The following is a 21,617-nucleotide window of genomic DNA, read 5'->3' on the forward strand; positions in this document are numbered from 1 at the left end:
GAGAGGGGGTGATCGGGGTCCCCGAGAGCTGACGGGAGGTTAATTAGAGGGAAGCGTTAATTTGCAGAGTGCTAATGAGACGCTGAGGAGAATGAGTCTCTGTGGGGGTGGCGGAAAGAGCCGAGCGCTGCCGGAAATACCCGAGTGCAGCGGGGGGCGGGGCTGAGGGATCGGAGAGTGACCGGAAATCTCCGAACTGTGCCGAGGGACGCGGCGGGGGGAGCCGAACGATGACGGAAATCCCCGAGTTGTGCCGAGGGACTCGGAGAGAGCCTGAAACACCCAACGGGCGGAGGAGGCAGCTGAAAAGCGATCAAGAGATTTAATTGATCGCTCCGAACGCTTCCGAGCGGTGCCGGAAACTGCCGAGACTGAGGGGAGCCGAAGCACCCCCAAAACCCCCCGGGGCTCCCCCTCACGGCCTCACCCGCCAGGGGGCGCCTCACGTCTTTTCCCGCCTTTCCCGCCCCCTCAGCGCTCGCGCCCCGCCCCCTTCCCGGCATGCCCCGCGCGCTATTTAAGCGCCCGTGAGGCAGCAAGGCGGCCATTTTGTCCAGCAGCGAGAGGGAAAGGTTGGTTCCGATTCCGTTCGGGCTGTGACCTGAGGGGAGGCTCTGAGGGGGTTTCAAGAGGGTTTCAGGGGGGTGCGGCGGCCTCGATAACCAATTCCCCTCTCCCCGGGCTAACGGGGAGCGGCCCGGAGCTCTTCCTGCGGCGCTGTTCCCCTCACGGCGCAGGCGCTCTGTGCGTCCCTGAGGAGTTCCGGGAGGGGTCAGCGCCTTCCCCAGGGGCCTGCTCGGGGATGAATCTCTCACAGACCTGTGCTGATGGCGCGGTGAAGAATTTGGAGTTCTCTGAGGGCTAGTCCTGCTCCGGCCTGGGGGTTGGCTGCACCATGATGCTCACATCATAGTCTCTAACGCCTTTTATTTTTTGTTTATTTCTTAGTATTCAAGCCCGGAAAACAATGCTTCTCTCGGAGGTGGGTCTTTAACCAGCCTTTTTGGGTTTAGAAAGGTGGATTTTAGGGCAGATTGGGCAGCAGTGCTGCGGGGATGATCACTCTGAACTCTCTCTTGCTGATGGGTCAGTGGAGAAGCTTCTGGAACAAGTTCTGAGTGGCACTGACCCACGAGGGGGGTCCAGATCCCTGTGGGAGGATTTGAAACCATCATGGAACGGATCAGACCCACATGGGGGGGTTAAAACCGGGTTTAACGCTCTTTTACGGGGGTGAAAACTGGGTTAACCCCTTTTGGGGAGGCTTAAACCACGTGTAGAGTTCAGATCCGTGCGAGACCCACGAGATTTTAAACCCTCGTGGCACTTAAAGTGTTTGAAGTACCAACTTTGTCCATAAATCGCCATTTTAACCCTTTTTTCCCTTATTTTCAAAGCATGGAATCCTCATCCGCGGGTTCCCCGTGGCCCCTCCCCAGGTGAGCCCGCTCTTTATGACACTTTTTTTTATTCCTGGGAAAAACACGGGATTTTCTCTTGGAATTCCCTCCCTAAAGCCACCCCAGGGGTGCAGATTTTGGGGTGTCCCCCCCCCCCCTTTTCTCGCTGTTCGGTGAGGAGTGACAATGACAAGCATATGGCTGAGGGTCCCTGATGCCACGTGAGCGCTGAGAGCAGCTGGGAGGGGACTCACAATTAACTAATTAATAATTAATGATTCCTATAATAAATTTTACATAATATATTGTTAATTGTGTGCTAATTATATACAATAATAAGTAAATTATTTGTATTTTGTAGTGTGGCAGAAACCTCAGCCCGGGGTGACCTTCAGGGCACCCTGAAGTGACCACAATGACCCGAGCTCAGGTCAGTGCCGCCCCCTAAACCCCCCCAAAATGTCCCCCCAAGGCCCCCCAGTCCGAAGCGATGACACCCCGGGCTGGAGGACGCGTCCGATGGCAGCTCCGAGTTACCAAAGCCCTGATCGGATTTGGGGAGGGGGCTACACCCCCTCCCACAGGGCTCTGGGCTCCTCTGAACCCCCGATTTCCTCCACAGCCACGGGAGCTGAGGATCCCCTGAGCCCCCTGGTGAGTTCTGGGGGTCCCTGGGCTGGAGGTTTTGGGGTTTGGGGGTCCCAGGCCCCCCATGAGGAAACCCCCACCCGTCTGACCCCCCCGGCGGGCCCAGGACCTGCAAAGGTGGAACCCCCTGGAGCCCCCGGGGGGAAGAGAGGACGAGCAGTCCCAGCGGGGACGGTCTGAGGGGGCCTCGGAGGGGCTCTTTTGGGGTTCTGAGGGGGATTTTGGGGTGTCCAGGGCACTCAGTGACCCCTCCTCTATTTCCATTCCAGGATTCAATCCCGTTGGGGTGAGCCCCTTCCCCCACGGGGCAGAGCCGGGGGTCCTGAGGCCAGCTCGTGACTTTGGGGGGCACGAGGTAACCCCTCTTCTCCTCCTGGGGGTCCTGAGGGGGGCATTGTTCACCCTGGGTGAGGTTTGGGGGTCTCGGGGGGGTCAATACAGGGGTCCCATGGCCGAGTTTTGGGGATCAGTACGGGGGTCCCATGGCTGGTTTTTGGGGGCCAACACGGGGGTCCCATGGTCAGGTTTGGGGGGGTCAATACAGGGGTCCCATGGCAAAGTTTTGGGGGTCTCAGAGGGGTCCCATGGCCGGGTTTTGGGGGTCAACATGAGGGTCCCATGGCTGAGTTCTGGGGGTCTCAGGGGGTCCCATGGTCGGGTTTTGGGGGTCTCAGGGGGTCCCATGGCTGGTTTTTGGGGGTCCTGGGGTGTTTTGGGGCCCCCCCGGGGTGATGACCTCACGAATCTCGTTCGGCTGAGGCTGCTGCTGAGGACACAAGGACTGACCCAGGGGGTCCTGACCCCCTTTTGGGGTCCCCAAATTCTCCCAGGATCCCCCTGACCCCCCCCTTTGTACCCCCCCCCCCTTGCAGGTGACTTCAGCCTAGGACACACCTGGAGCCAGGTATGCAAATGAGTGGGGCGTGACCTAACTGGTGACATCATCAGTGATGTCACCCCCCACGCAGTGCCCCCCAGTTTTGGTGATGATGTCACTAGCTCACTTTGACCCCCCTGAAAACACCCGAACACCTGAAAAATTGGGGAGGGGGTTCCCTGGGGGGGTCCTGGGGGTGAGGGGACCCCCTGACCCCCTCCCCTCTCTGCTGCCCCGCAGGTGCTGCAGCTCTCGGGGGGCTCAGGTGAGTTCAGCGCTTTTGGGGGGGCTTTGGGGGCTTTTTTGGGGTCCCCCCCTGCCGAGGATGAGGCGATACCGCCCCAGACTGAGCCCTGTGATGAGCGGTTCCTCCTGAGGCTGAAGGGGGCTTTGGGGGGTCTCTGGGATTTGAGGGGGGTCTTGGGTTGTGAAACAATTTAAAAAGAGTTTTAAATTTTAAATTTAATTCAATTTTAAAACTTTCATCCCTTGAAATTTTTTTTTTTTTTGCAGCTCTTGGATCATCGATGCAAATCAAAGAACTTTTCATCAATATAAATAAAAATCGCTATTTTTGTTAAAAACCTTGAGTTTGTTTTTATTTGGGGAGGGGGGAGCCCACAGATGGGGTTGGGGTGGGGGGTCCCATTCCCCTGAGCCCCTCCAGCGTCCTTGCCTGGGGACAAAACTCAGCCCAGGACCCCAAATTTTGGGTTAAAAATCCAATTTTTGAACCTTTGAAGGATTTTGGCCCTGCCCGGATCCCCCCAAAATTCCCAAAAAAGAGAGAAACGCCCCAAAGTCCCCCCAAACCCGGAATGCGGCCGTGGATATGCAAATTAATATTTAGTTATGCTAATCGAGCACTGCGAAATAGATTATTTAATAGATATTTAATGATGTCATTATTTATTCGCGGTTATGCTAATGAGTGCGGTTTCATGCTTTAAGGGGCGTGGCGAATGCAAATGAGCGCTCGATCATCCAATCAGGAGCGGAGAGCTGAGGGGCGGGGCCGTATGAAGGGCGGGGTTATGCAGATTAAATAGGCGGGGTTATTCAAATTAGAGACAACGCGACACACCCACACCCCCCCGAAAGGCATCACGGGAGCAAAATTGGGGCAGAATTCGGGGGTTTCGGGGCTCGGCGCGGGCGGAGCGCGGGAGCGAAGCGCGGAGCGGCTGCGGAAAAGCTCCCGGAGCGGCTCGGGGCGGCTGCGGGGGCGGCGCGGGGGTGACCGTGAGGTTCGGGCGGGCCGAGCGGGGCCGGCTGCGGGGCGCGGAATGAGCCCAACATCGCTTCTCGGCCTTTTGGCTAAGATCAAGTGTAGTATCTGTTCTTATCAGTTTAATATCTGATACGTCCTCGATGAGAGGACTTCATATTAAACGGATTTTTGGGCTCGGGAGTTGGACCCGGAGCTTGCTCCCTCCGCTCCGCGCATCGTCCCGGTATTGCAGTGCCTCCGGGAACGGTGCACCCCGCTCGGGGTCATTTTACTGGTTAAAAACAGATTCAATTGCTTCACTTCGATCGCGATATTCCTGCGTTTCAACCTCCAACCCTTCTCTATCGCGATATCCCCAAGCTGCTCCTCACGCCCGGACCCTTTTCTCCCCCTCCCGCTGCCGCTGTCCCTGCACCGGCCCCGCCGCGCTCGCAAACATTTTACATTTAATATTTGTTTTAATGTTTGCAAAAAGCCGGTAATGTAATGCGCGTTTATATCGGATGTGTTCCGTTCTAAAATGGGACAGAGGGGAGCGGGAATGTTTCAATAAATGGGTCTGTGAGGCGAGCCAAAGTGTTTTACTTATTAAATGTGTTTTTAAAATTATTACTTTTAGGTATTTTTACCTTTTTTTGGTCGTTTGCTGGGATTCTCTGCTGTCGCCCTGAGGCCGGGGAAAAAAACGGCGGCGGGCGGGAAAGCGCGTGAGGGGAGCCCCGGGCACCGGGACCTGAGGGGGAAAGTGCGACATTTAAAACGGAACGTGTTTTATTTCTTAAATGTACTTATTTTATTATTTATTTTTGGCATTTTTACTGTTTTTCTGTCGTTTTTTTTCCTGGATTCTCTGCTGTCCCCCTGAGGTCGGTGATCAAAGTGGCCGCGGGCGGGAAAGCGCGTGAGGGGAGCCCGGGGATCTGAGGCGGCAACGGCGACATTTTAAAACGGAACGTATTTTATTTATTAAATGTACTTATTTTATTATTATTTTTAGGTATTTTTACCGTTTTTCAGTCGTTTCTCTGCCGGGATTCTCTGCTGTCCCCCTGAGGTGGGGGATCAAAGTGGCCGCGGGCGGGAAAGCGCGTGAGGGGAGCCCGGGGACCTGAGGGGGAAAACGCGACATTTAAAACGCAACGTGTTTTATTTAATAAATATATTTTTTATTGTTATTTTAAGGTATTTTTAGGTATTTTTATCGTTTTTCAGTCGTTTCTCTGCCGGGATTCTCTGCTGTCCCCCTGAGGTGGGGGATGAAAATGGCGGCGGGCGGGAAACCGCGTGAGGGGAGCCCCGGGACCTGAGGGGACAACGGCGACATTTGGGCCCAGAGCCGTGTCGGGAGTCGCGACAGACACACGATACCCCTCAGCCGCTGAATGCCGGGCCCTCAGCCCGCGGCGGGAGCGGGGAGAAGCCGGCGCCGTTTCCCGGAGCCTGGTGAGGGGATGGGGGAAAGCGGCAGCTCCCGAGGGGCGGCTCCGCTGCAGCGGGAGCCGCTCCCGGCACCGTGTTCGGGGCCGCTCCGAGGAGCGAAGGCGATCGGGAGCGGGACGGGGTCGATCTGTTCGGGATAAACCCCCGGGAGCGCAGCGGGAGCCGCGGGACACGGCGGGAGCGAGGCCGAGCGGCGATGGCGGAGCTGTGGGCGCCATAGAACCGCGTTAGAGCGGCAGTAGAGCTGCGATAGAACGGTGATAAATGGGTGATAGAACCACGATGGATCGGCGATAGAACCGCGATAGATCGGCAGTAGAACTGCGATAGAACGGTGATAAATGGGTGATAGAACCACGATAGATCGGTGATAGAACCACCATAGATCGGTGATAGAACCACGATAGATCGGTGATAGAACCACGATAGATCGGCGCTCGATGGCCACGGGCGGTCGCTCGGAGCGCGGCGGGACCGGTGCGGGGACAGCGGCAGCGGGAGGGGGAGAGAAGGGTCCGGGTGTGAGGAGCAAGTCGGGGATATCGCGATAGAGAAGGGTTGAAGACTGAAACGCAGGAATATCGCGATCGAAGTGAAGAAATTGAATCTGTTTTTAACCAGTAAAATGACCCCGAGCGGGGTGCACCGTTCCCGGAGGCACTGCAATACCGGGACGATGCGCGGAGCGGAGGGAGCAAGCTCCGGGTCCAACTCCCGAGCCCAAAAATCCGTTTAATATGAAGTCCTCTCATCGAGGACGTATCAGATATTAAACTGATAAGAACAGATACTACACTTGATCTTAGCCAAAAGGCCGAGAAGCGATGTTGGGCTCATTCCGCGCCCCGCAGCCGGCCCCGCTCGGCCCGCCCGAACCTCACGGTCACCCCCGCGCCGCCCCCGCAGCCGCCCCGAGCCGCTCCGGGAGCTTTTCCGCAGCCGCTCCGCGCTTCGCTCCCGCGCTCCGCCCGCGCCGAGCCCCGAAACCCCCGAATTCTGCCCCAATTTTGCTCCCGTGATGCCCTTGGTGGCTGCTTTATATTTATTTTGAATAACCCCGCCTATTTAATCTACATAACTCCCCCCCCGTCCTGCCTCCCCTCAGCCGTTCCCCGTTTCCTCTTCTCATTTTCCAGCCCATCCCGCGATTTTCTCTCGCCTTTCGCCCCCGCCGAGCCCCAGAATTTCCAGTTTTCCCCAAAATATCGCTCCAGGCGCTGCCGGCTCCCTGTGGCACCCGGGCTGGGGGGGTTCAAGGGTGGGGGGCGTTCCCTGAGGGGCGCCGGAGATTTTGGGGAGGGGGCGTCCCTGGAGACCTCCACTAACAGAGGGCGCCCTACATCCCCCACAACGGGGATCCCGCATCGGTGCTGAGGCTCAGGGGGTCCCGTGCTCCCTCTGGAATGGGGGGACACAACCCCAAACCCCCCCAGGACCCCCAGGACCCCCCAAAAACAGGCGGAGGGAGATTTGTATTGCCCTGAGGGCTCTCTGCGCGGCCTGGATGTTCTCTATGGTCCCGGCTGGGAGGACTGAGCTCTATGATACCCCCGCCCCCCCCGGCCGCTCTGGCCGCTTTGGAGGACTTAATTTTAGGGTTCTCTGAGCCGCTCTGACCGAATGGAGGACCGAACTTTATGATCCCGTTTATGGCCGTGCTCTGTCGTCTCTATGACCCCGCGCTGGGGTAGAGCGGCCACTTCCGTCCCCTCCTGCCGAGGCGGGGGGGGGGGGGGGGGGGGGTCCTGCGCGCCAAGATGGCGCAGGCCCTGTCGGCCGAGGAGTTCCAAAGGATGCAGGTGCGGGCCGGGGGTCCCGGGGGGGCTCGGGGGGTTCCTGGGGGGGCTCCCAGGGGTCTGGGGGTCCTGAGAGGGGTGGCGGAAGCATCATGGAGGGGTTATAAAGGGTCCTGGAGGGGCTTTTGGGGGGATTCTGGGGAGCCCGGTGGGGCTCGGGGAGGTCGTGAGGGGTCCTGAGGGGGCTCGGGGGGGTCTTGGGGGGTCCCGGGGCTTTGGGAGGACTGAGGGGGTCCTGGGGGCTGCTCCGGGGGTCCTTGGGTGTGTCAGGATCGGGGGTTTCAGGGGGATTTTGGGGGTCTCGGGATGGATTTTAGGGAGGTTTGGAAGCTCCTGAGGAGCTCGGGGGATCCTGGGGGAGCTCCAGAAAAGCCTGAGGGGTTTTGGGGGGTCTCGGGAGGGGTTTTGGGGGTCTCAGGGTGGATTTTAGGGAGGTTTTGAGGTTCCTGAGGGGCTCGGGGGGTTCCTGGTGGACCTCCAGAAAAACCTGAGGGGGTTTTGGGGGTCTCACAGAAACCGAGGGTATTTTGGGGGGGGGTCCCGGGGGTCTCTTTGCCCCCTCCCCAAATCCCCTCCCGTTGCCCCCCCAGGCGCAGCTGCTGGAGCTGCGCACCGAGAATTACCGGCTGTCGGATGAGCTGCGCAAGAACGGCGCCGGTACGGGGGTTTTGGGGGGTTTTGGGGGGTTTTTGGGGGGTTTTTGGGGGGTTTTTGGGGGTCCTGGAAGCCCCCTCCTCATTTCTGTGACCCCTCCAGAGCTGTCGGGGCTGCGGCAGAGGGTGCAGACGCTGGACAGGGACTTGGCCAAGGCAAACAAGGTGAGGGTGGAGATGTCCCCAAAATAATCCCAAATTCTTCTTGTGACCCCTCCCCACATCAGGACACTCCTGGGACCCCTAAAATTCCTCTCAGGACCCTCTGAGACCCCTAAAATCCCACAAATTCCCCCCCAGGAGCCCCCAGGACCCTCCTGAGACCCCTAAAATCCCCCAAATTCCCCCCAGACTCCCTCCAGGAGCCCCCAGGATCTTCCTGTGACCCCAAAAATCCCCCCAGGATCACCCAAATTTCCCCCAGGACCCTCCTGTGACCCCTAAAATCCCCCAAATTCCCCCCAAATTCCCTTCAAGACACCCCCAGGATCCTTCTGTGACCCCAAAAATCCCCCCAGGACCCTTCTGGGACCCCAAAAATCGCCCCAGGACCCTTCTGTGACCCCTAAAATCCCCCAAATTTTCCCCAAGACACCCCCAGGATCTTCCTGTGACCCCAAAAATCCCCCCAGGACCCTTCTGGGACCCCAAAAATCCCCCCAGGACCCTTCTGGGATCCCCAAATTCCCCCTGTGACCCCTCCCCTTCTTTTCCAGGCCCTCAGTAAGAGCAAGAAGGCCCAGGTGGGTCCTGGGGGGGGAATTTGGGGGGGGGTCCCGGGGGGATTTTGGGGAATTTTGAGGTGTTTTGGGGTCTCTGGGTTCATTTTGGGGTCTCTGGGTTCATTTTGGGGTCTCTGGGGGGGTTCAGGGGTGTTTTGGGGGGGTCTAGGGTTCATTTCTGGGGGGTTCTATCCCATTTTTGGATTCTCTGCCTTCATTTTTGGGGTCTCTGGGTTAATTTTTGAGGGTTCTGTCCCATTTTTGGGGGTTCCCATCCCGTTTTTGGGGTGCCTGAACCCATTTTTGGGGTGTCTGAACCCATTTTTGGGGTGCCTGAGTTCATTTTTGGGGTGCCTGAGTTCATTTTTGGGGGTCCCCAAGAGGTGGAGGCGCTGCTGGGTGAGACCAGGATGTTCCAGGAGGGTTTTTAGGGTCTCCTTGGGACTTTACTGGGTGGGTTTGGGGGTATTTTGAGGGTTCCCATCCCATTTTTGGGGTGTCTGAACCCATTTTTGGGGTGCCTGAGTTCATTTTTGGGGTGTCTGAGTTCAATTTTGGGGGTCCCCAGGAGGTGGAGGCGCTGCTGGGTGAGACCAGGATGCTCCAGGGGAAGCTGCAGAGTCAAGAGGACGATTTCCGCCTCCAGAACAGCACCTTGCTCCGGGAACTGGCCAAGGTGGGACCCCCAAAATCCCCCCAAAATCCCCCCAAATCCCCCAAAATCCCCCCAAAATCCCTCCTGGGACCCCCAACCCCCAGGGGGTCTCATTTTGGGTCACCTGCAGCCTCCCAGGGGTGTTTTTGGGGGGTCTCTGAGGTTGTTTTGGAAGGTCTTGGGGTCGTTTTGGGGGTCCCAGGGCTGATTTTGGGGGTCCCAGGGCTGATTTTGGGGTGGATTTTGGGGGTCCCTGATCCAGGGCAGGTCCCAAGGGTGTTTTGAGGGTCCCAGGGCTGATTTTGGGGTGAATTTTGGGGGTCCCAAGGTTCATTTTGGGCATCCTGGGGTTGTTTTTTGGGGTGGTTTTTGGGGTCTCTGAACCTGGGTGGGTCCCAGGGTTGTTTTGGGGGTCCCAGAGGTTTTTTTGGGGTGGATTTTGGGGGTCCCAGGGCTGATTTTGGGGGTCCCTGACCCAGGGGTGTTTTTGGGGTGGATTTTGGGGGTCCCTGGGCTGATTTTGGGGTGGATTTTGGGGGTCCCGGAGTTGATTTTGGGGGTCCCTGACCCAGGGGTGTTTTTGGGGTGGATTTTGGGGGTCCCAGGGATGATTTTGGGGGTCCCTGACCCAGGGGTGTTTTTGGGGTGGATTTTGGGGGTCCCAGGGGTATTTTGGGGTGGATTTCGGGGGTCTCTGACCTGGGGGGGGGGTCCCAGCTCTGTGCCCAGATCGAGGGGCTCGAGGAGGAGAACCGGCGGCTGCAGGAGGGGGGGGCAGGGGGAGCCCCCCGAGACCCCCCCGGGGCCCCCCAGGACCCCCCAGGGACCCCCCCAAATTCAGCCCAGCCCCCCCAGGATGGAGCCCAGGGGGATGAGGAGCCCCCCAAAGGTGAGGGGGAGGATTTGGGGGGTCCCAGGGGAATTTGGGGGGGGTCTCAGAGGTCTGGGGGGGTCCTGGAGAGATTTTGGGGGGTCATGAGAATTTTGGGGGGGTCCTGAAGAGGTTTTGGGGGGTCATGAGAATTTTGGGGGGGTCTGGAGAGGTTTTGGGGGGTTTTGAGAATTTTGGGGGGGGTCTGGAGAGGTTTTGGGGGGTCATGAGAATTTTGGGGGGGGTCTGGAGAGGTTTTGGGGGGGGTCTTGATAATTTGGGGGATTTTGGGGGGTTTTGAGAATTTGGGGGGGGGTCCTTGAGGGGTTTTGGGGGGAGAATCCCAGAATTTGTGGGGGTCTGGGGGGGGATTTTGGAAAATTTGGGGTCCCAAAAATTTGGGGGGGGGGGGTTTTGGGGTGCCAGGAATTTTGGGGGGGGGTCTCTGACGCCCCTCCCCCCTCACAGCCCCCCCAGAGCCCCCCCAAAAACCGGAGGAGGGGGGAGGGGGGGACGCCCCCCCCAAGGAGCCTCCAGCTCAGGTAGGGGGGGATTTTTTGGGGGGGGGGAAATGGGTCTGGGGGCTTTTTTTGGGGGGATTTGGGTCATTTTTGGGGTTCTGAGGAGGAAAATTTGGGATTTAAAGGGATCAAGAATTTGGGGGGGTTTTGGGGTTTTTTTTTTTGGGGGGGGTTAAAAAGGGTCTGGGGGTGAATTTTTGGGAGGGGGGAATAAATTGGGGAGGGGGCTTGGGGGTGGGATAAAAAATAAAAATAAAAAATAAAAATAAAAACAAAGATAAAATAAAAATAAAGATAAAATAAAAATAAAGTAAAATAAAATAAAAATAAAATAAAATAAAATACAATAAAAATAATAATAATAAAATAAAAAATAGAAAACAATGATAATAATGATAAAAATAAAATAAAAATAAAGAAATAAAAATGAAATAAAAATAAAATTAGTCAAAATAAAAATAAAATAGAAATAAATAAAATAAAATAAAAATAAAGTAATATATAAATAAAATAAAAAATAAAAGTAACAAAAATAAAATAAAAATAAAAAATAATGATAAAAATAAAATAAAAAGAAAGAAATAAAAATGAAATAAAAATAAAATAAAAGTAAAATATAAATAAATTAAAAAATAAAATAAAAATAATAATAATAATAACATAAAAATAAAAAATAATGATAAAAATAAAATAAAAAGAAAGAAATAAAAATGAAATAAAAATAAAATTAAAAATATAAATAAAATAAAAAATAAAATAAAAATAATAAAAAAATAAAATAAAATAAAATAAAATAAAATAAAATAAAACAAAATAAAATAAAAATAATAAAAATAAGATAAAAATAAAATACAAATGGGATTTTTGGGGGGGATTTGGGGAGGGGGGAGATGGAATTTGGGGAGGGGTCTCACAGGGGTCTCTTGCAGGCAGAGCTGGCCCAGCTGCAGGAGGAGGTGGCCAAGGTGAGGGGGGGAAATTTGGGGAGATTTGGGGGAATTTTGGGGGGAATTTTGGGTTTTTTGGGGAGGATTTGGGGTTTTTTGGGGTCTCTTGAGGGGGATTTGGGGTTTTTTGGGTGGGATTTGAGTTTTTTTGAGGGCTCTGAAGAGGAATTTGTTTTTTTTTGGGAGAATTTGGGATTTTTTGGGGAGGATTTGTGGGTTTTTTGGGGGGATTTGAGGGAGATTTGGGGTTTTTTAGGTGGGATTTGAGTTTTTTTGAGGCTTCTGAGGGCGATTTGTGGTTCTTTGGGTGAGATTTGAGTTTTTTGGGGAGCTCTGAAGGGAAATTTGTTTTTTTTCCAGATAATTTGAGCTGATTTTAGGAAACTTGGGAAAGATTTGGGTGGGATTTGAGTTTTTTGGAGCCTCCTGAACATAAAATTTTTTAAGATTTAGGTCCCAGAAGGATTTGGGGGGGATTTTGGGGGCTCCAAGGGGGAATTTGGGGAAGATTTTGGTCCTGGGGGGGAAAAATTTTGGGATTTAGGGGGGTCCAAGCTTTTCCCCCTCCCCAATTTTGTGTCCCCCACCCCAAATTTCGCAGCTGACCGAGGAGCTGCGGGAACAGCGGGAAAGGTGAGAATTTTGGGAACATTTTGGGGGGGTTTCCCAGCATTTTTTTGTCTTTTTTTTTTCCTCCTTTCCCCCCATTTTTGTCCATTTTTCCCAATATTTTTTGCCCATTTTTCCCTGTTTTTTCCCCAGTTTTCTCCGGCTGCAGGAGGAGAAGGAGGCGCTGCTCCAGGAGAGCCGGTGGGGGAATCTTGGGGGAAATTTGTGTGAATTTTGGGGAAATTTGGGGCATTTTTGGGGGAATTTTGGGGGAATTTTGGGGCATTTTTGGGGGGAATTTTTGGGGACTTTTTGGGTCCCAGGGGGATTTTTGGGGGGAATTTTTGGTGTCTCTTGAGTGGATTTTGGGGTGTCCTGGGTGGATTTTTGGGGTCTCCTGGCTGGGTTTGGGGTCCCGGAGGGGTTTTGGGGTGTCCCCAGTTCGGGGGTCCCAGAGGGGTTTTGGGGTGTTCTTTAGGGGGTCCCAGGGGGGTTTTGGGGTGTCCTGGGGGGGTCCCGGGGGGGTTTTGGGGTGTCCTGGGGGGGTCCCGGGGGGGTTTTGGGGTGTCCCCAGTTCGGGGGTCCCAGTGGGGGTTTCTGGGGGGTTTTGGGGTGTCCTGGGGGGGGTCCCGGGGGGGTTTTGGGGTGTCCCCAGTTCGGGGGTCCCAGCTGTGCCCCCCAGGGCTGAGGCCGAGGCGCTCAGGGCCCGCTGGGATTCGGAGGCGCGGGAGCTGCGGGCGCGGGGCCGGAGGCTGCAGCAGGAGCTGGAGGCGGCCACACAGGTGGGGCAGGGACCCCATAGACCCCATAGGGACCCCATAGACCCCATAGGGACCCCATAGACCCCATTGGGACCCCAGGGACCCCATAGATCCCATAGGGACCCCAGGGACCCCATAGATCCCATAGGGACCCCATAGATCCCATTGGGACCCCATAGATCCCATAGATCCCATAGGGACCCCATAGATCCCATAGGGACCCCAGGGACCTCATAGATCCTATAGGGACCCCATAGATCCCATAGGGACCCCATAGATCCCATAGATCCCATAGGGACCCATAGATCCCATAGGGACCCCATAGATCCCATAGGGACCCCATAGATCCCATAGATCCTATAGAGACCCCATAGATCCCATAGTGACCCATAGATCCCATAGAGGGACCCATAGATCCCATAGGGACCCCATAGATCCCATAGATCCTATAGAGACCCCATAGATCCCATTGGGACCCCATAGACCCCATAGATCCCATAGAGATCCTATAGAGACCCCATAGATCCCATTGGGACCCCATAGACCCCATAGATCCCATAGGGACCCATAGATCCCATAGGGACCCCATAGATCCCATAGGGACCCCATAGATCCCATAGATCCTATAGAGACCCCATAGATCCCATAGTGACCCATAGATCCCATAGAGGGACCCATAGATCCCATAGGGACCCCATAGATCCCATAGGGACCCCAGGGACCTCATAGATCCCATAGGGACACATAGATCCTATAGAAACCCCATAGATCCCATAGGGACCCCATAGATCCCATAGATCCTATAGAGACCCCATAGATCCCATAGTGACCCATAGATCCCATAGAGGGACCCATAGATCCCATAGGGACCCCATAGGGAACCCATAGGGACACATAGATCCTATAGAAACCCCATAGATCCCATAGGGACCCCACAGATCCCATAGGGACCCCAGGGACCCCATAGATCCCATAGGGACCCCATAAATCCCATAGGGACCTCATGGTGACCCATAGATCCCATAGTGACCCATAGATCCCATAGGGACCCCATAGATCCCATAGGGACCCTTAGATCTTATAGAGACCCTATAGATCCTATAGAGACCCCATAGATCCTATTGAGACCCCATAGTGACCCATAGATCCCATAGATCCCATAGGGACCCCATAGTGACCCATAGAGACCATAGCGACCCATAGGGACTGAAAGAGACCCCATAGAACCCCCGATACCCCCCAGAGACCCCATAGAACCCCCAGAGACCCCCAGCCCCCCATAGTGACCCCATAGAACCTCACAGAGACCCCATAGAGACCCCATAGAACCCCCCAGAGACTCCCCAGCACCCCATAGAGACCCCAGAGACCCCCAGAAACCCCATAGAACCCCCCAGAGACCCCTCAGCACCCCATAGCACCCCAAAGAGACCCCATAGAGACCCCATAGAACCCCCCAGAGCCCCCCAGAGCCCCCCAGAGCCCCCCGTGTTTGTGGCAGGCCCAGGGGGGGCTGCGGGAGCTGAGCGAGGCCCAGGCCCGGGAGCTGCGGGACAGCCGGAGCCAGAGGCAGAGCCTGGAGACACAGCTGCAGGTGGGGGGGGATTGGGGGGTCCTGGGGGGTCCTGGGGGGGTTTGGGGGGTCTGTATTGGGGGATTTTGGGGGTTTGGGGGGTCCTGGGGGGGTTTGGGGGGTCCTGGGGGGGGTCCTGGAGAGGTTTGGGGGGTCTGTATTGGGGGATTTTGGGGGTTTGGGGGGTCCTGGGGGGGTTTGGGGGGGATTGGGGAGGTCCTGGGGGGGTTTGAGGAGGTTCTGGAGGGGATTGGGGGGGTCCTGGAGGGGTTTGAGGGGGTCCTGGAGGGGTTTGGGGAGGTTCTGGGGGGGTTTGGGGGGTCCTGGGGGGGCTAGGGGGGTCCTGGAGGGGTCCTGGGGGGGATTTTGGGGGTCCTGGAGAGGTTTGGGGGGTATGCATTGGGGGATTTTGGGGGTTTGGGGGATCCTGGGGGGGATTTTGGGGGTCTTGGAGAGGTTTGGGGAGGTCCTGGAGGGGCCCTGGAGGGGTTGGGGGGTCCTGGGGGGGTTTGGGGAGGTTCTGGAGGGATTGGGGGGGTCCTGGGGGGGTTTGAGCGGTCCTGGGGAGGTCTGAGGGGGTCCTGGAGGGGTTTGGGGGCTCCTGGAGAGGTTGGGGGGGTCCTGGGGGGATCCTGGAGGGATTTGGGGGGGTCCTGGGGGGGTTTGGGGAGTCCTGGGAAGGGTTTTTGGGGTCCCCAAGGAGTTTTTGGGTCCTGGGAGGGATTTTGGGGTTCCCCAGGGAGATTTTGGGGTCCTGGAAGGGATTTTGGGGTCCTGGGAAGGGTTTTTGGGGTCCCCAAGGAGATTTTGGATCCTGGAAGGGATTTTGGGGTCCTGGGAAGGGTTTTTGGGGTCCCCAAGGAGATTTTGGGGTCCCCCAGGTGTGCTCAGGTGAGCGGGATCAGCTGCGCCAGCGCCTGCACGAGGCCGAGGCCGCCCAGGTGAGCCCCAGAGACCCCCAGGGACCCCTCCCCACTTTTGGGGGTCCCCCCTGGGCATCAGGGACCCCCCAAAACCCCCCCCGTGCCCCCCCAGGAGCGGCTGCGGGAGGAGCAGGAGCAGCAGCGGGGGCAGCTCGAGGTCAGCGGGAATTTGGGGGGATTTGGGGTAAATTTGGGGGATTTGGGATAAATTTGGGATAAATTTGGGGGGTTTGGGATAAATTTGGGGGATTTGGGATAAATTTGGGGGGATTTTGGATAAAATTTGGGGGATTTTGCATAAATTTTGTGGGATTTTGGGTAAATTTTGGGAGGTAATGGGGAGATTTTGGGTAAATTTGGGGGGATTTTGGGTAAATTTTGAGGGATTTTGAGTAAATTTTAGGGGATTTTGGGAGGTTATGGGGAGATTTTGGGTAAATTTTGGGGATTTTGGGTAGATCTTGAGATTCTGGGTAAATTTTGGAGGGACTTTGGAGGATTTGGGCAATTTTGGTTAAATTTCTGAGGGATTTTTTGGGATTTGGGGGATTTTTTTGGATTTTGGGTAAATTTTGGGAAATTTTATGTAGATTTTGGGGGATTTTGGGTAAATTTGGGAGATTCTGGGTAAATTTTGGGGGATTTTGGAGGGACTTTGGTGGATTTTGAAGGAATTTCTTGGGGATTTGGAGGATTTGGGTAAATCGTGAGTAAATTTTGGGAGATTTTGGGTAATTTTGAGGGGATTTTGGGTAATTTTGAGGGGATTTTGGGTGATTTTGGGTAAATTTTGGGTGATTTTCCCCTGCAGGAGGAGCTGGGGCAGCTGCGGGTGGCGCTGGGGGAGGAGCAGCGGCAGCGGGAGCTGCACGAGGCCGAGGGACGCGCCCTGAGACAGGTGTGACCCCAAAACACCCCAAAACAGCCCCAAAACACCCCCAAATACCCCAAAACACCCCCAAATACCCCCCAAAACACCCCCAAATACCCCCCAAAACACCCCTAAATAACCCCAAATACCCCCAAATACCCCCCAAACAGCCTCAAAACAGCCCCAAAATTGCTCCAGAACAGCCCCAAAACAGCTCAAAACAGCCCCAAAATCTCCCCAAAACAGCCCAAAACCACCACAGAACAGCCCCAAAACCCCAAAACTGTCTCAGAACACCCCAAAATTCCTCAGGACCCCCCAAAATCCCCCCAGGACCCCCCAAAACCCTCCCAGGACCCCCCAAAACCTTTCCAGGACCCCCAAAATCTCCTAAAACCCCTCCCAGAAGCTGAAAGTCCCCTTCAAAAACTCCCCTGAGACCCCCCCAAATCCCTTTGTAACCCCTCCAAATCCCACTCAGGACCCCCCAAAATCCTTCAGGACCCCCAAAATCCCCCCAGGACCCCCCAAAACCCTCCCAGGACCCCCAAAATCCCCTAAAAACTCTCCCAGGAGCTGAAAGTCCCCTCCAAAAACTCCCCCAAAACCCCTTGAGACCCCCACAAATCACCCCAAATCCCTTTGCAACCCCTCCAAATCCCACTCAGGACCCCCCAAAATCCCTCAGGACCCCCAAAATCCACCCAGGACCCCCCAAAACCCTCCCAGGACCCCCCAAAACCTTCCCAGGACCCCAAAAATCCCCTCAAAACTCTCCCAGGAGCTGAAAGTCCCCTCCAAAAACTCCCCTGAGACCCCCCCAAATCCCTTTGCAACCCCTCCAAATCCCACTCAGGACCCCCCAAAATCCCCTTAGGACCCCCAAAACCCTCCCAGGACCCCCCAAAACCCCTCAGGACCCCCCAAAACCCCCCAGGACCCCCCAAAAATCCCCCAAACCCCGCAGGAGCTGAAGGACGTGCGGGACGGGCAGCGCATCCTGGAGAAGAAAGGCAGCGCCGCCGTGAGTGACCCCGGGGGGGCTTTGGGGACCCCCTAAAACTTTCGGGGACCCTCCCCAGAGATTTGGGGGACCCCCAAACACCCCCTAAAACCCCCCCAAAATCTTCCCCCCCCAAAACAGCTGAAGGACCTGAGGAGGCAGCTGCAGCTGGAGCGGCGCCGGGGGGAGCGGCTGCAGGAGCGGCTGCAGGAGCTGCTGGTGCCCAGCAGGACCCGCTCGGGTCAGGGGGGAACCCCAAAATTTGGGGGGTCCTGGGGGGATTTTGGGGGTCCTGAAGGGGTTTTGGGGGGTCCTGAGGGATTTTGAGGGGTCCTGAGTGAGATTTGGAGGGGTTACAAAGGGATTTGGGGAGGTCTCAGGGGAGTTTTTGGAGGGGACTTTCAAATCCTGGGAGGGTTTTGAGGAGATTTTGGGGTTCCCTGATGAGATTTTGGGGACCCTGATAAGATTTTGGGGTCCCTGATGAGATTTTGGGGTTCCCTGATGAGATTTTGGGGTTCTCTGATAAGATTTTGGGGTCCCTGATAAGATTTTGGGGACCCTGATAAGATTTTGGGGTTCTCTGATAAGATTTTGGGATCCCCGATGACATTTTGGGGTCCCCGATGACATTTTGGGGTCCCCGATGACATTTTGGGGTCCCCGATGACATTTAGGGGTTCTCTGACGAGATTTCGGGGTTCCCTGATGAGATTTTAGGGTCCCCAATGACATTTCGGGGTTCTCTGACGAGATTTTGGGGTCCCCGATGACATTTTGGGATCCCCTGATGACATTTCGGGGTTCCCTGACGAGATTTTGGGGTTCCCTGATGAGATTTTGGGGTCCCCGATGACATTTCGGGGTTCTCTGACGAGATTTTGGGGATCCCTGATGACATTTTGGGGTTCCCTGATGACATTTTGGGGATCCCCGATGACATTTTGGGATCCCCTGATGACATTTCGGGGTTCCCTGACGAGATTTTGGGGTCCCCCAGGGCTGGAGGAGCTGGGTTTGGACGGGGGCTCCCCGGGGCGGGGCCCGGGCGGTGACAGCAGCTCCGTGTCCTCGCTGGGCCGCGATGGCTCCGCCCCCGGCAGCACCAAGGTGGGCGTGGCCTCGGCGAGGGGGGCGTGGCTTAGAAAAACTGGGCGTGGCTTATTAAAAGGGGGCGGGGCCTGGGAATGGGCGTGGTTTATATGGGTGGGGTCACGTGGGTGTGGCTCTGTGGGCGTGGCTTAACAGCTGAGCTTGGTATTAACCCGGGGGCGTGGCTTAAGAGGGTGTGGTTTATTGGGGGCGTGGCTTAATTGGGGTGTAAAAATTTAATTGGGATGTGATTTGGTGGGTGTGGCTTAGATGGGTGTGGCTTGGTGGGCGTGGCTACTTTGGGGCATGGCTTAATTGGGGTGTAAAAATTTAATTGGGGTGTAAAAATTTAATTGGGGTGTTTTGTGTGTGGGCGTGGCTTCAAAGGGTGTGGCTTGGTGGGCGTGGCTAATTTGGGCGTGGCTTAATTGGGATGTAAAAATTTAATTGGGGTGTGATTTGGTGGGCGTGGCTTAGATGGGTGTGGCTTGGTGGACGTGGCTAATTAGGGCATGGCTTAATTGGGGTGTAAAAATTTAATTGGGGTTTGTTTTGTGTGTGGGCGTGGCCACAAAGGGTGTGGTTTGGTGGGCGTGGATTAATTAGGGTGTAAAAATTTAATTGGGGTATGATTTGGTGGGTGTGGCTTAGATGGGTGTGGTTTGGTGGGCGTGGCCACTTTGGGGGCGTGGCTTAGATGGGCGTGGCATTGTGGGCGTGGCTTATTGTGTAACCCACGGGGAGGGGGCGTGGCCAGGGTGTGACCCCGCCCCCTGACCACGCCCCCCTCGCCCAGTCGGGCTCGGGCAGCCCCGGGGGCGGCAGCGCCGGGGGGGTCCCGGGCGGGGGGGGCCTGTCCCCGGCAGAGGTGGCCGAGCTGTTCCAGCGGCTGGCCCAGAGCCAGCAGGAGCGCTGGCTGCTGGAGGAGAAGGTAACTGGGAGCACTGGGAGGGACTGGGAGGGGCTGGGAGGGGCTCCCGGCGCGGCTCACCTGGCTTTACCCGGGCAGGTGAGGCACCTGGAGGTGTCGAGCGCGTCCATGGCGGAGGATCTGTGCAGGAAGAGCGCCATCATCCAGAGCTTCGTGCGCGACAGCCGCACAGGTGAGGCGCCCGCGGGGACACCTGGGACTCACCTGGCGCCGCACGCAGATCTTCACGCATGGCTGGTCCTGCTCACCTGGCTGGTCTCACCTGGCTGGTCTCACCTGTTCCCTCACCTGTCCTGGTCTCACCTGGCTAGTCTCACCTGGCTGGTCTCACCTGTCCCCTCTCACCTGGCTGGTCTCACCTGTCCTGGTCTCACCTGTCCTGGTCTCACCTGGCTGGTCTCACCTGTGCTGGTCTCACCTGTGCTGGTCTCACCTGGCTGGTCTCACCTGTCCCTTCTCACCTGGCTGGTCTCACCTGTCCTGGTCTCACCTGTCCTGGTCTCACCTGGCTGGTCTCACCTGGCTGGTCTCACCTGTCCTGGTCTCACCTGTTCCCTCTCACCTGTTCCCTCACCTGGCTGGTCTCACCTGTGCTGGTCTCACCTAGCTGGTCTCACCTGGCTGGTCTCACCTGGCTGGTCTCACCTGTTCCCTCACCTGTCCCTTCTCACCTGTCCTGGTCTCACCTGTCCTGGTCTCACCTGTCCTGGTCTCACCTGTCCTGGTCTCACCTGTCCCCTCTCACCTGGCTGGTCTCACCTGGCTGGTCTCACCTGTCCCTTCTCACCTGTCCCTTCTCACCTTGCTGGTCTCACCTGTCCCTTCTCACCTGGCTGGTCTCACCTGTCCTGGTCTCACGTGTCCTTTCTCACCTGTCCCCCTGTCTCACCTGTCCCAGTCTCACCTGTCCCCGTCTCACCTGTCCCCGTCTCACTTGTCTCACCTGTCCCTTCTCACCTGTCCCCTCCCTGTCCCCCTGTCTCACCTGTCCCTTCTCACCTGTCCCCTCCCTGTCCCCCTGTCTCACCTGTCCCCCTGTCACACCTGTCCCAGTTTCACCTGTCCCCCTGTCCCCCTGTCTCACCTGTCCCCCTGTCCCCTCCCTGTCCCCCTGTCTCACCTGTCCCCCTGTCCCCTCCCTGTCCCCCTGTCTCACCTGTCCCCCTGTCCCCTCCCTGTCCCCCTGTCTCACCTGTCTCACCTGTCCGTGTGTCCCCAGAGGCCGCGGGTCCCGCGGGGCCCCCCCGGCGCGGGGCGGGGGCGGGGCCAGGTGAGGAGGGGCTGCGGGAGATGAACAAGAAGCTGCAGAACCTTCTGGAAGAGCAGCTGACCAAGAACCTGCACCTGGCCCAGGTGAGGGGGCGGGGCCAGAGCGGGGCGTGGCCTATCAGGGTGTGGCTTTCCAGGGCGGAGCCCATGGGTGTGGTTTGAGATGGGCGTGGTCTCAAATGGGTGTGGCTGAAGGGTGGGTGTGGCTTATGGGGGTGTGGCTGGTGGGGAAGGGGGTGTGGCTCTTAAAGGGGCGTGGTTTTAAATTTGGGGGTGTGACATAATCTATGACATCACTGCATTTACGGGCACAAAAAACCAGCTTAAAGTGGGGGTGGGGCTTTAAGATGTGGGCGTGGCCATGGCAAGGGCGTGGCCTCGCAGTGGGCGTGGTCTGTTCCCCCTCCCCATTCCGCCTTTTCCAGGACCTGGAGTCGCTGTCCCAGGAGCTGGCGCAGCTCAGGAAGGAACAAGCGACCCCCCCGGGACCCCCGTGAGGGGCGGGGCCTCTCCTTGTGGGCGGGGCCTGTCCCCCCGCAGGCTCCGCCCCCCGGCCGGGCCGCTGCTGCGTTGCCCCTTTAAGGAAGCGCTGGGCCTCCCTGGCATTGCCCCTTTAAGGCGGAACACTTCCGTGGCGTTGCCCCTTTAAGGGGGGGGGGGTGTTCCTCAGGAGGGCGTTGCCCCTTTAAGACCGGGGGCGGTCCCCGCCGCGGCGTTGCCCCTTTAAGGAGGAGGTGGTCCCCACTCTGGCGTTGCCCGTTTAAGGGGGTCCCGCATGCGCCCCCCTCTTTCCCCCCCACCCCAATAAACCCGATGTGAATCGC

General features: G+C 56.6%; 1 protein-coding gene, 1 long non-coding RNA gene and 4 other non-coding genes across 7 annotated transcripts; 5 read left to right on the top strand and 1 right to left on the bottom strand.

Moving 5' to 3' along the window:
• The first annotated feature begins 553 nt into the window (after positions 1-553).
• Positions 554-3,512, top strand: LOC131591162 (uncharacterized). Of its 2 annotated transcripts, XR_009280268.1 has the most exons (9): positions 590-835; positions 949-982; positions 1,398-1,439; positions 1,762-1,830; positions 2,023-2,054; positions 2,318-2,403; positions 2,921-2,952; positions 3,166-3,190; positions 3,439-3,512. It is a non-coding gene; the product is annotated as an uncharacterized LOC131591162 (long non-coding RNA). The 2 variants fall into 2 exon arrangements; XR_009280269.1 differs by lacking the exon at positions 590-835 and adding an exon at positions 554-572 and having other exon boundaries at positions 2,921-3,190; positions 3,439-3,503.
• LOC131591177 (small nucleolar RNA SNORD26) lies at positions 1,048-1,123 on the top strand. The gene has a single exon (XR_009280279.1). It is a non-coding gene; the product is annotated as a small nucleolar RNA SNORD26 (small nucleolar RNA).
• On the top strand, positions 2,108-2,233 carry LOC131591178 (small nucleolar RNA SNORD22). The gene has a single exon (XR_009280280.1). It is a non-coding gene; the product is annotated as a small nucleolar RNA SNORD22 (small nucleolar RNA).
• Positions 3,513-4,222: 710 nt separating the features above from the next.
• LOC131591184 (U2 spliceosomal RNA) lies at positions 4,223-4,413 on the top strand. The gene has a single exon (XR_009280285.1). It is a non-coding gene; the product is annotated as a U2 spliceosomal RNA (small nuclear RNA).
• A 1,818-nt stretch (positions 4,414-6,231) lies between these two features.
• On the bottom strand, positions 6,232-6,422 carry LOC131591185 (U2 spliceosomal RNA). Its single transcript, XR_009280286.1, has one exon. It is a non-coding gene; the product is annotated as a U2 spliceosomal RNA (small nuclear RNA).
• A 904-nt stretch (positions 6,423-7,326) lies between these two features.
• Positions 7,327-21,617, top strand: LOC131591055 (GRIP1-associated protein 1-like). The gene is made up of 22 exons (XM_058861483.1): positions 7,327-7,395; positions 7,983-8,049; positions 8,149-8,210; positions 8,762-8,788; positions 9,336-9,443; positions 10,140-10,311; positions 10,762-10,835; positions 11,744-11,779; positions 12,363-12,394; positions 12,524-12,656; positions 12,979-13,152; positions 14,633-14,725; positions 15,586-15,645; positions 15,740-15,784; positions 16,439-16,525; positions 17,466-17,522; positions 17,643-17,742; positions 18,502-18,611; positions 19,390-19,524; positions 19,603-19,696; positions 20,744-20,877; positions 21,219-21,617. Exons 1-22 carry the CDS (start codon positions 7,354-7,356, stop codon positions 21,288-21,290), a joined length of 1,914 nt encoding a protein of 637 aa, XP_058717466.1. The 5' UTR covers positions 7,327-7,353; the 3' UTR covers positions 21,291-21,617.

The sequence above is a fragment of the Poecile atricapillus genome, chromosome 37 (genome assembly GCF_030490865.1).
Source record: "Poecile atricapillus isolate bPoeAtr1 chromosome 37, bPoeAtr1.hap1, whole genome shotgun sequence".
Lineage (NCBI taxonomy): Eukaryota > Metazoa > Chordata > Aves > Passeriformes > Paridae > Poecile > Poecile atricapillus.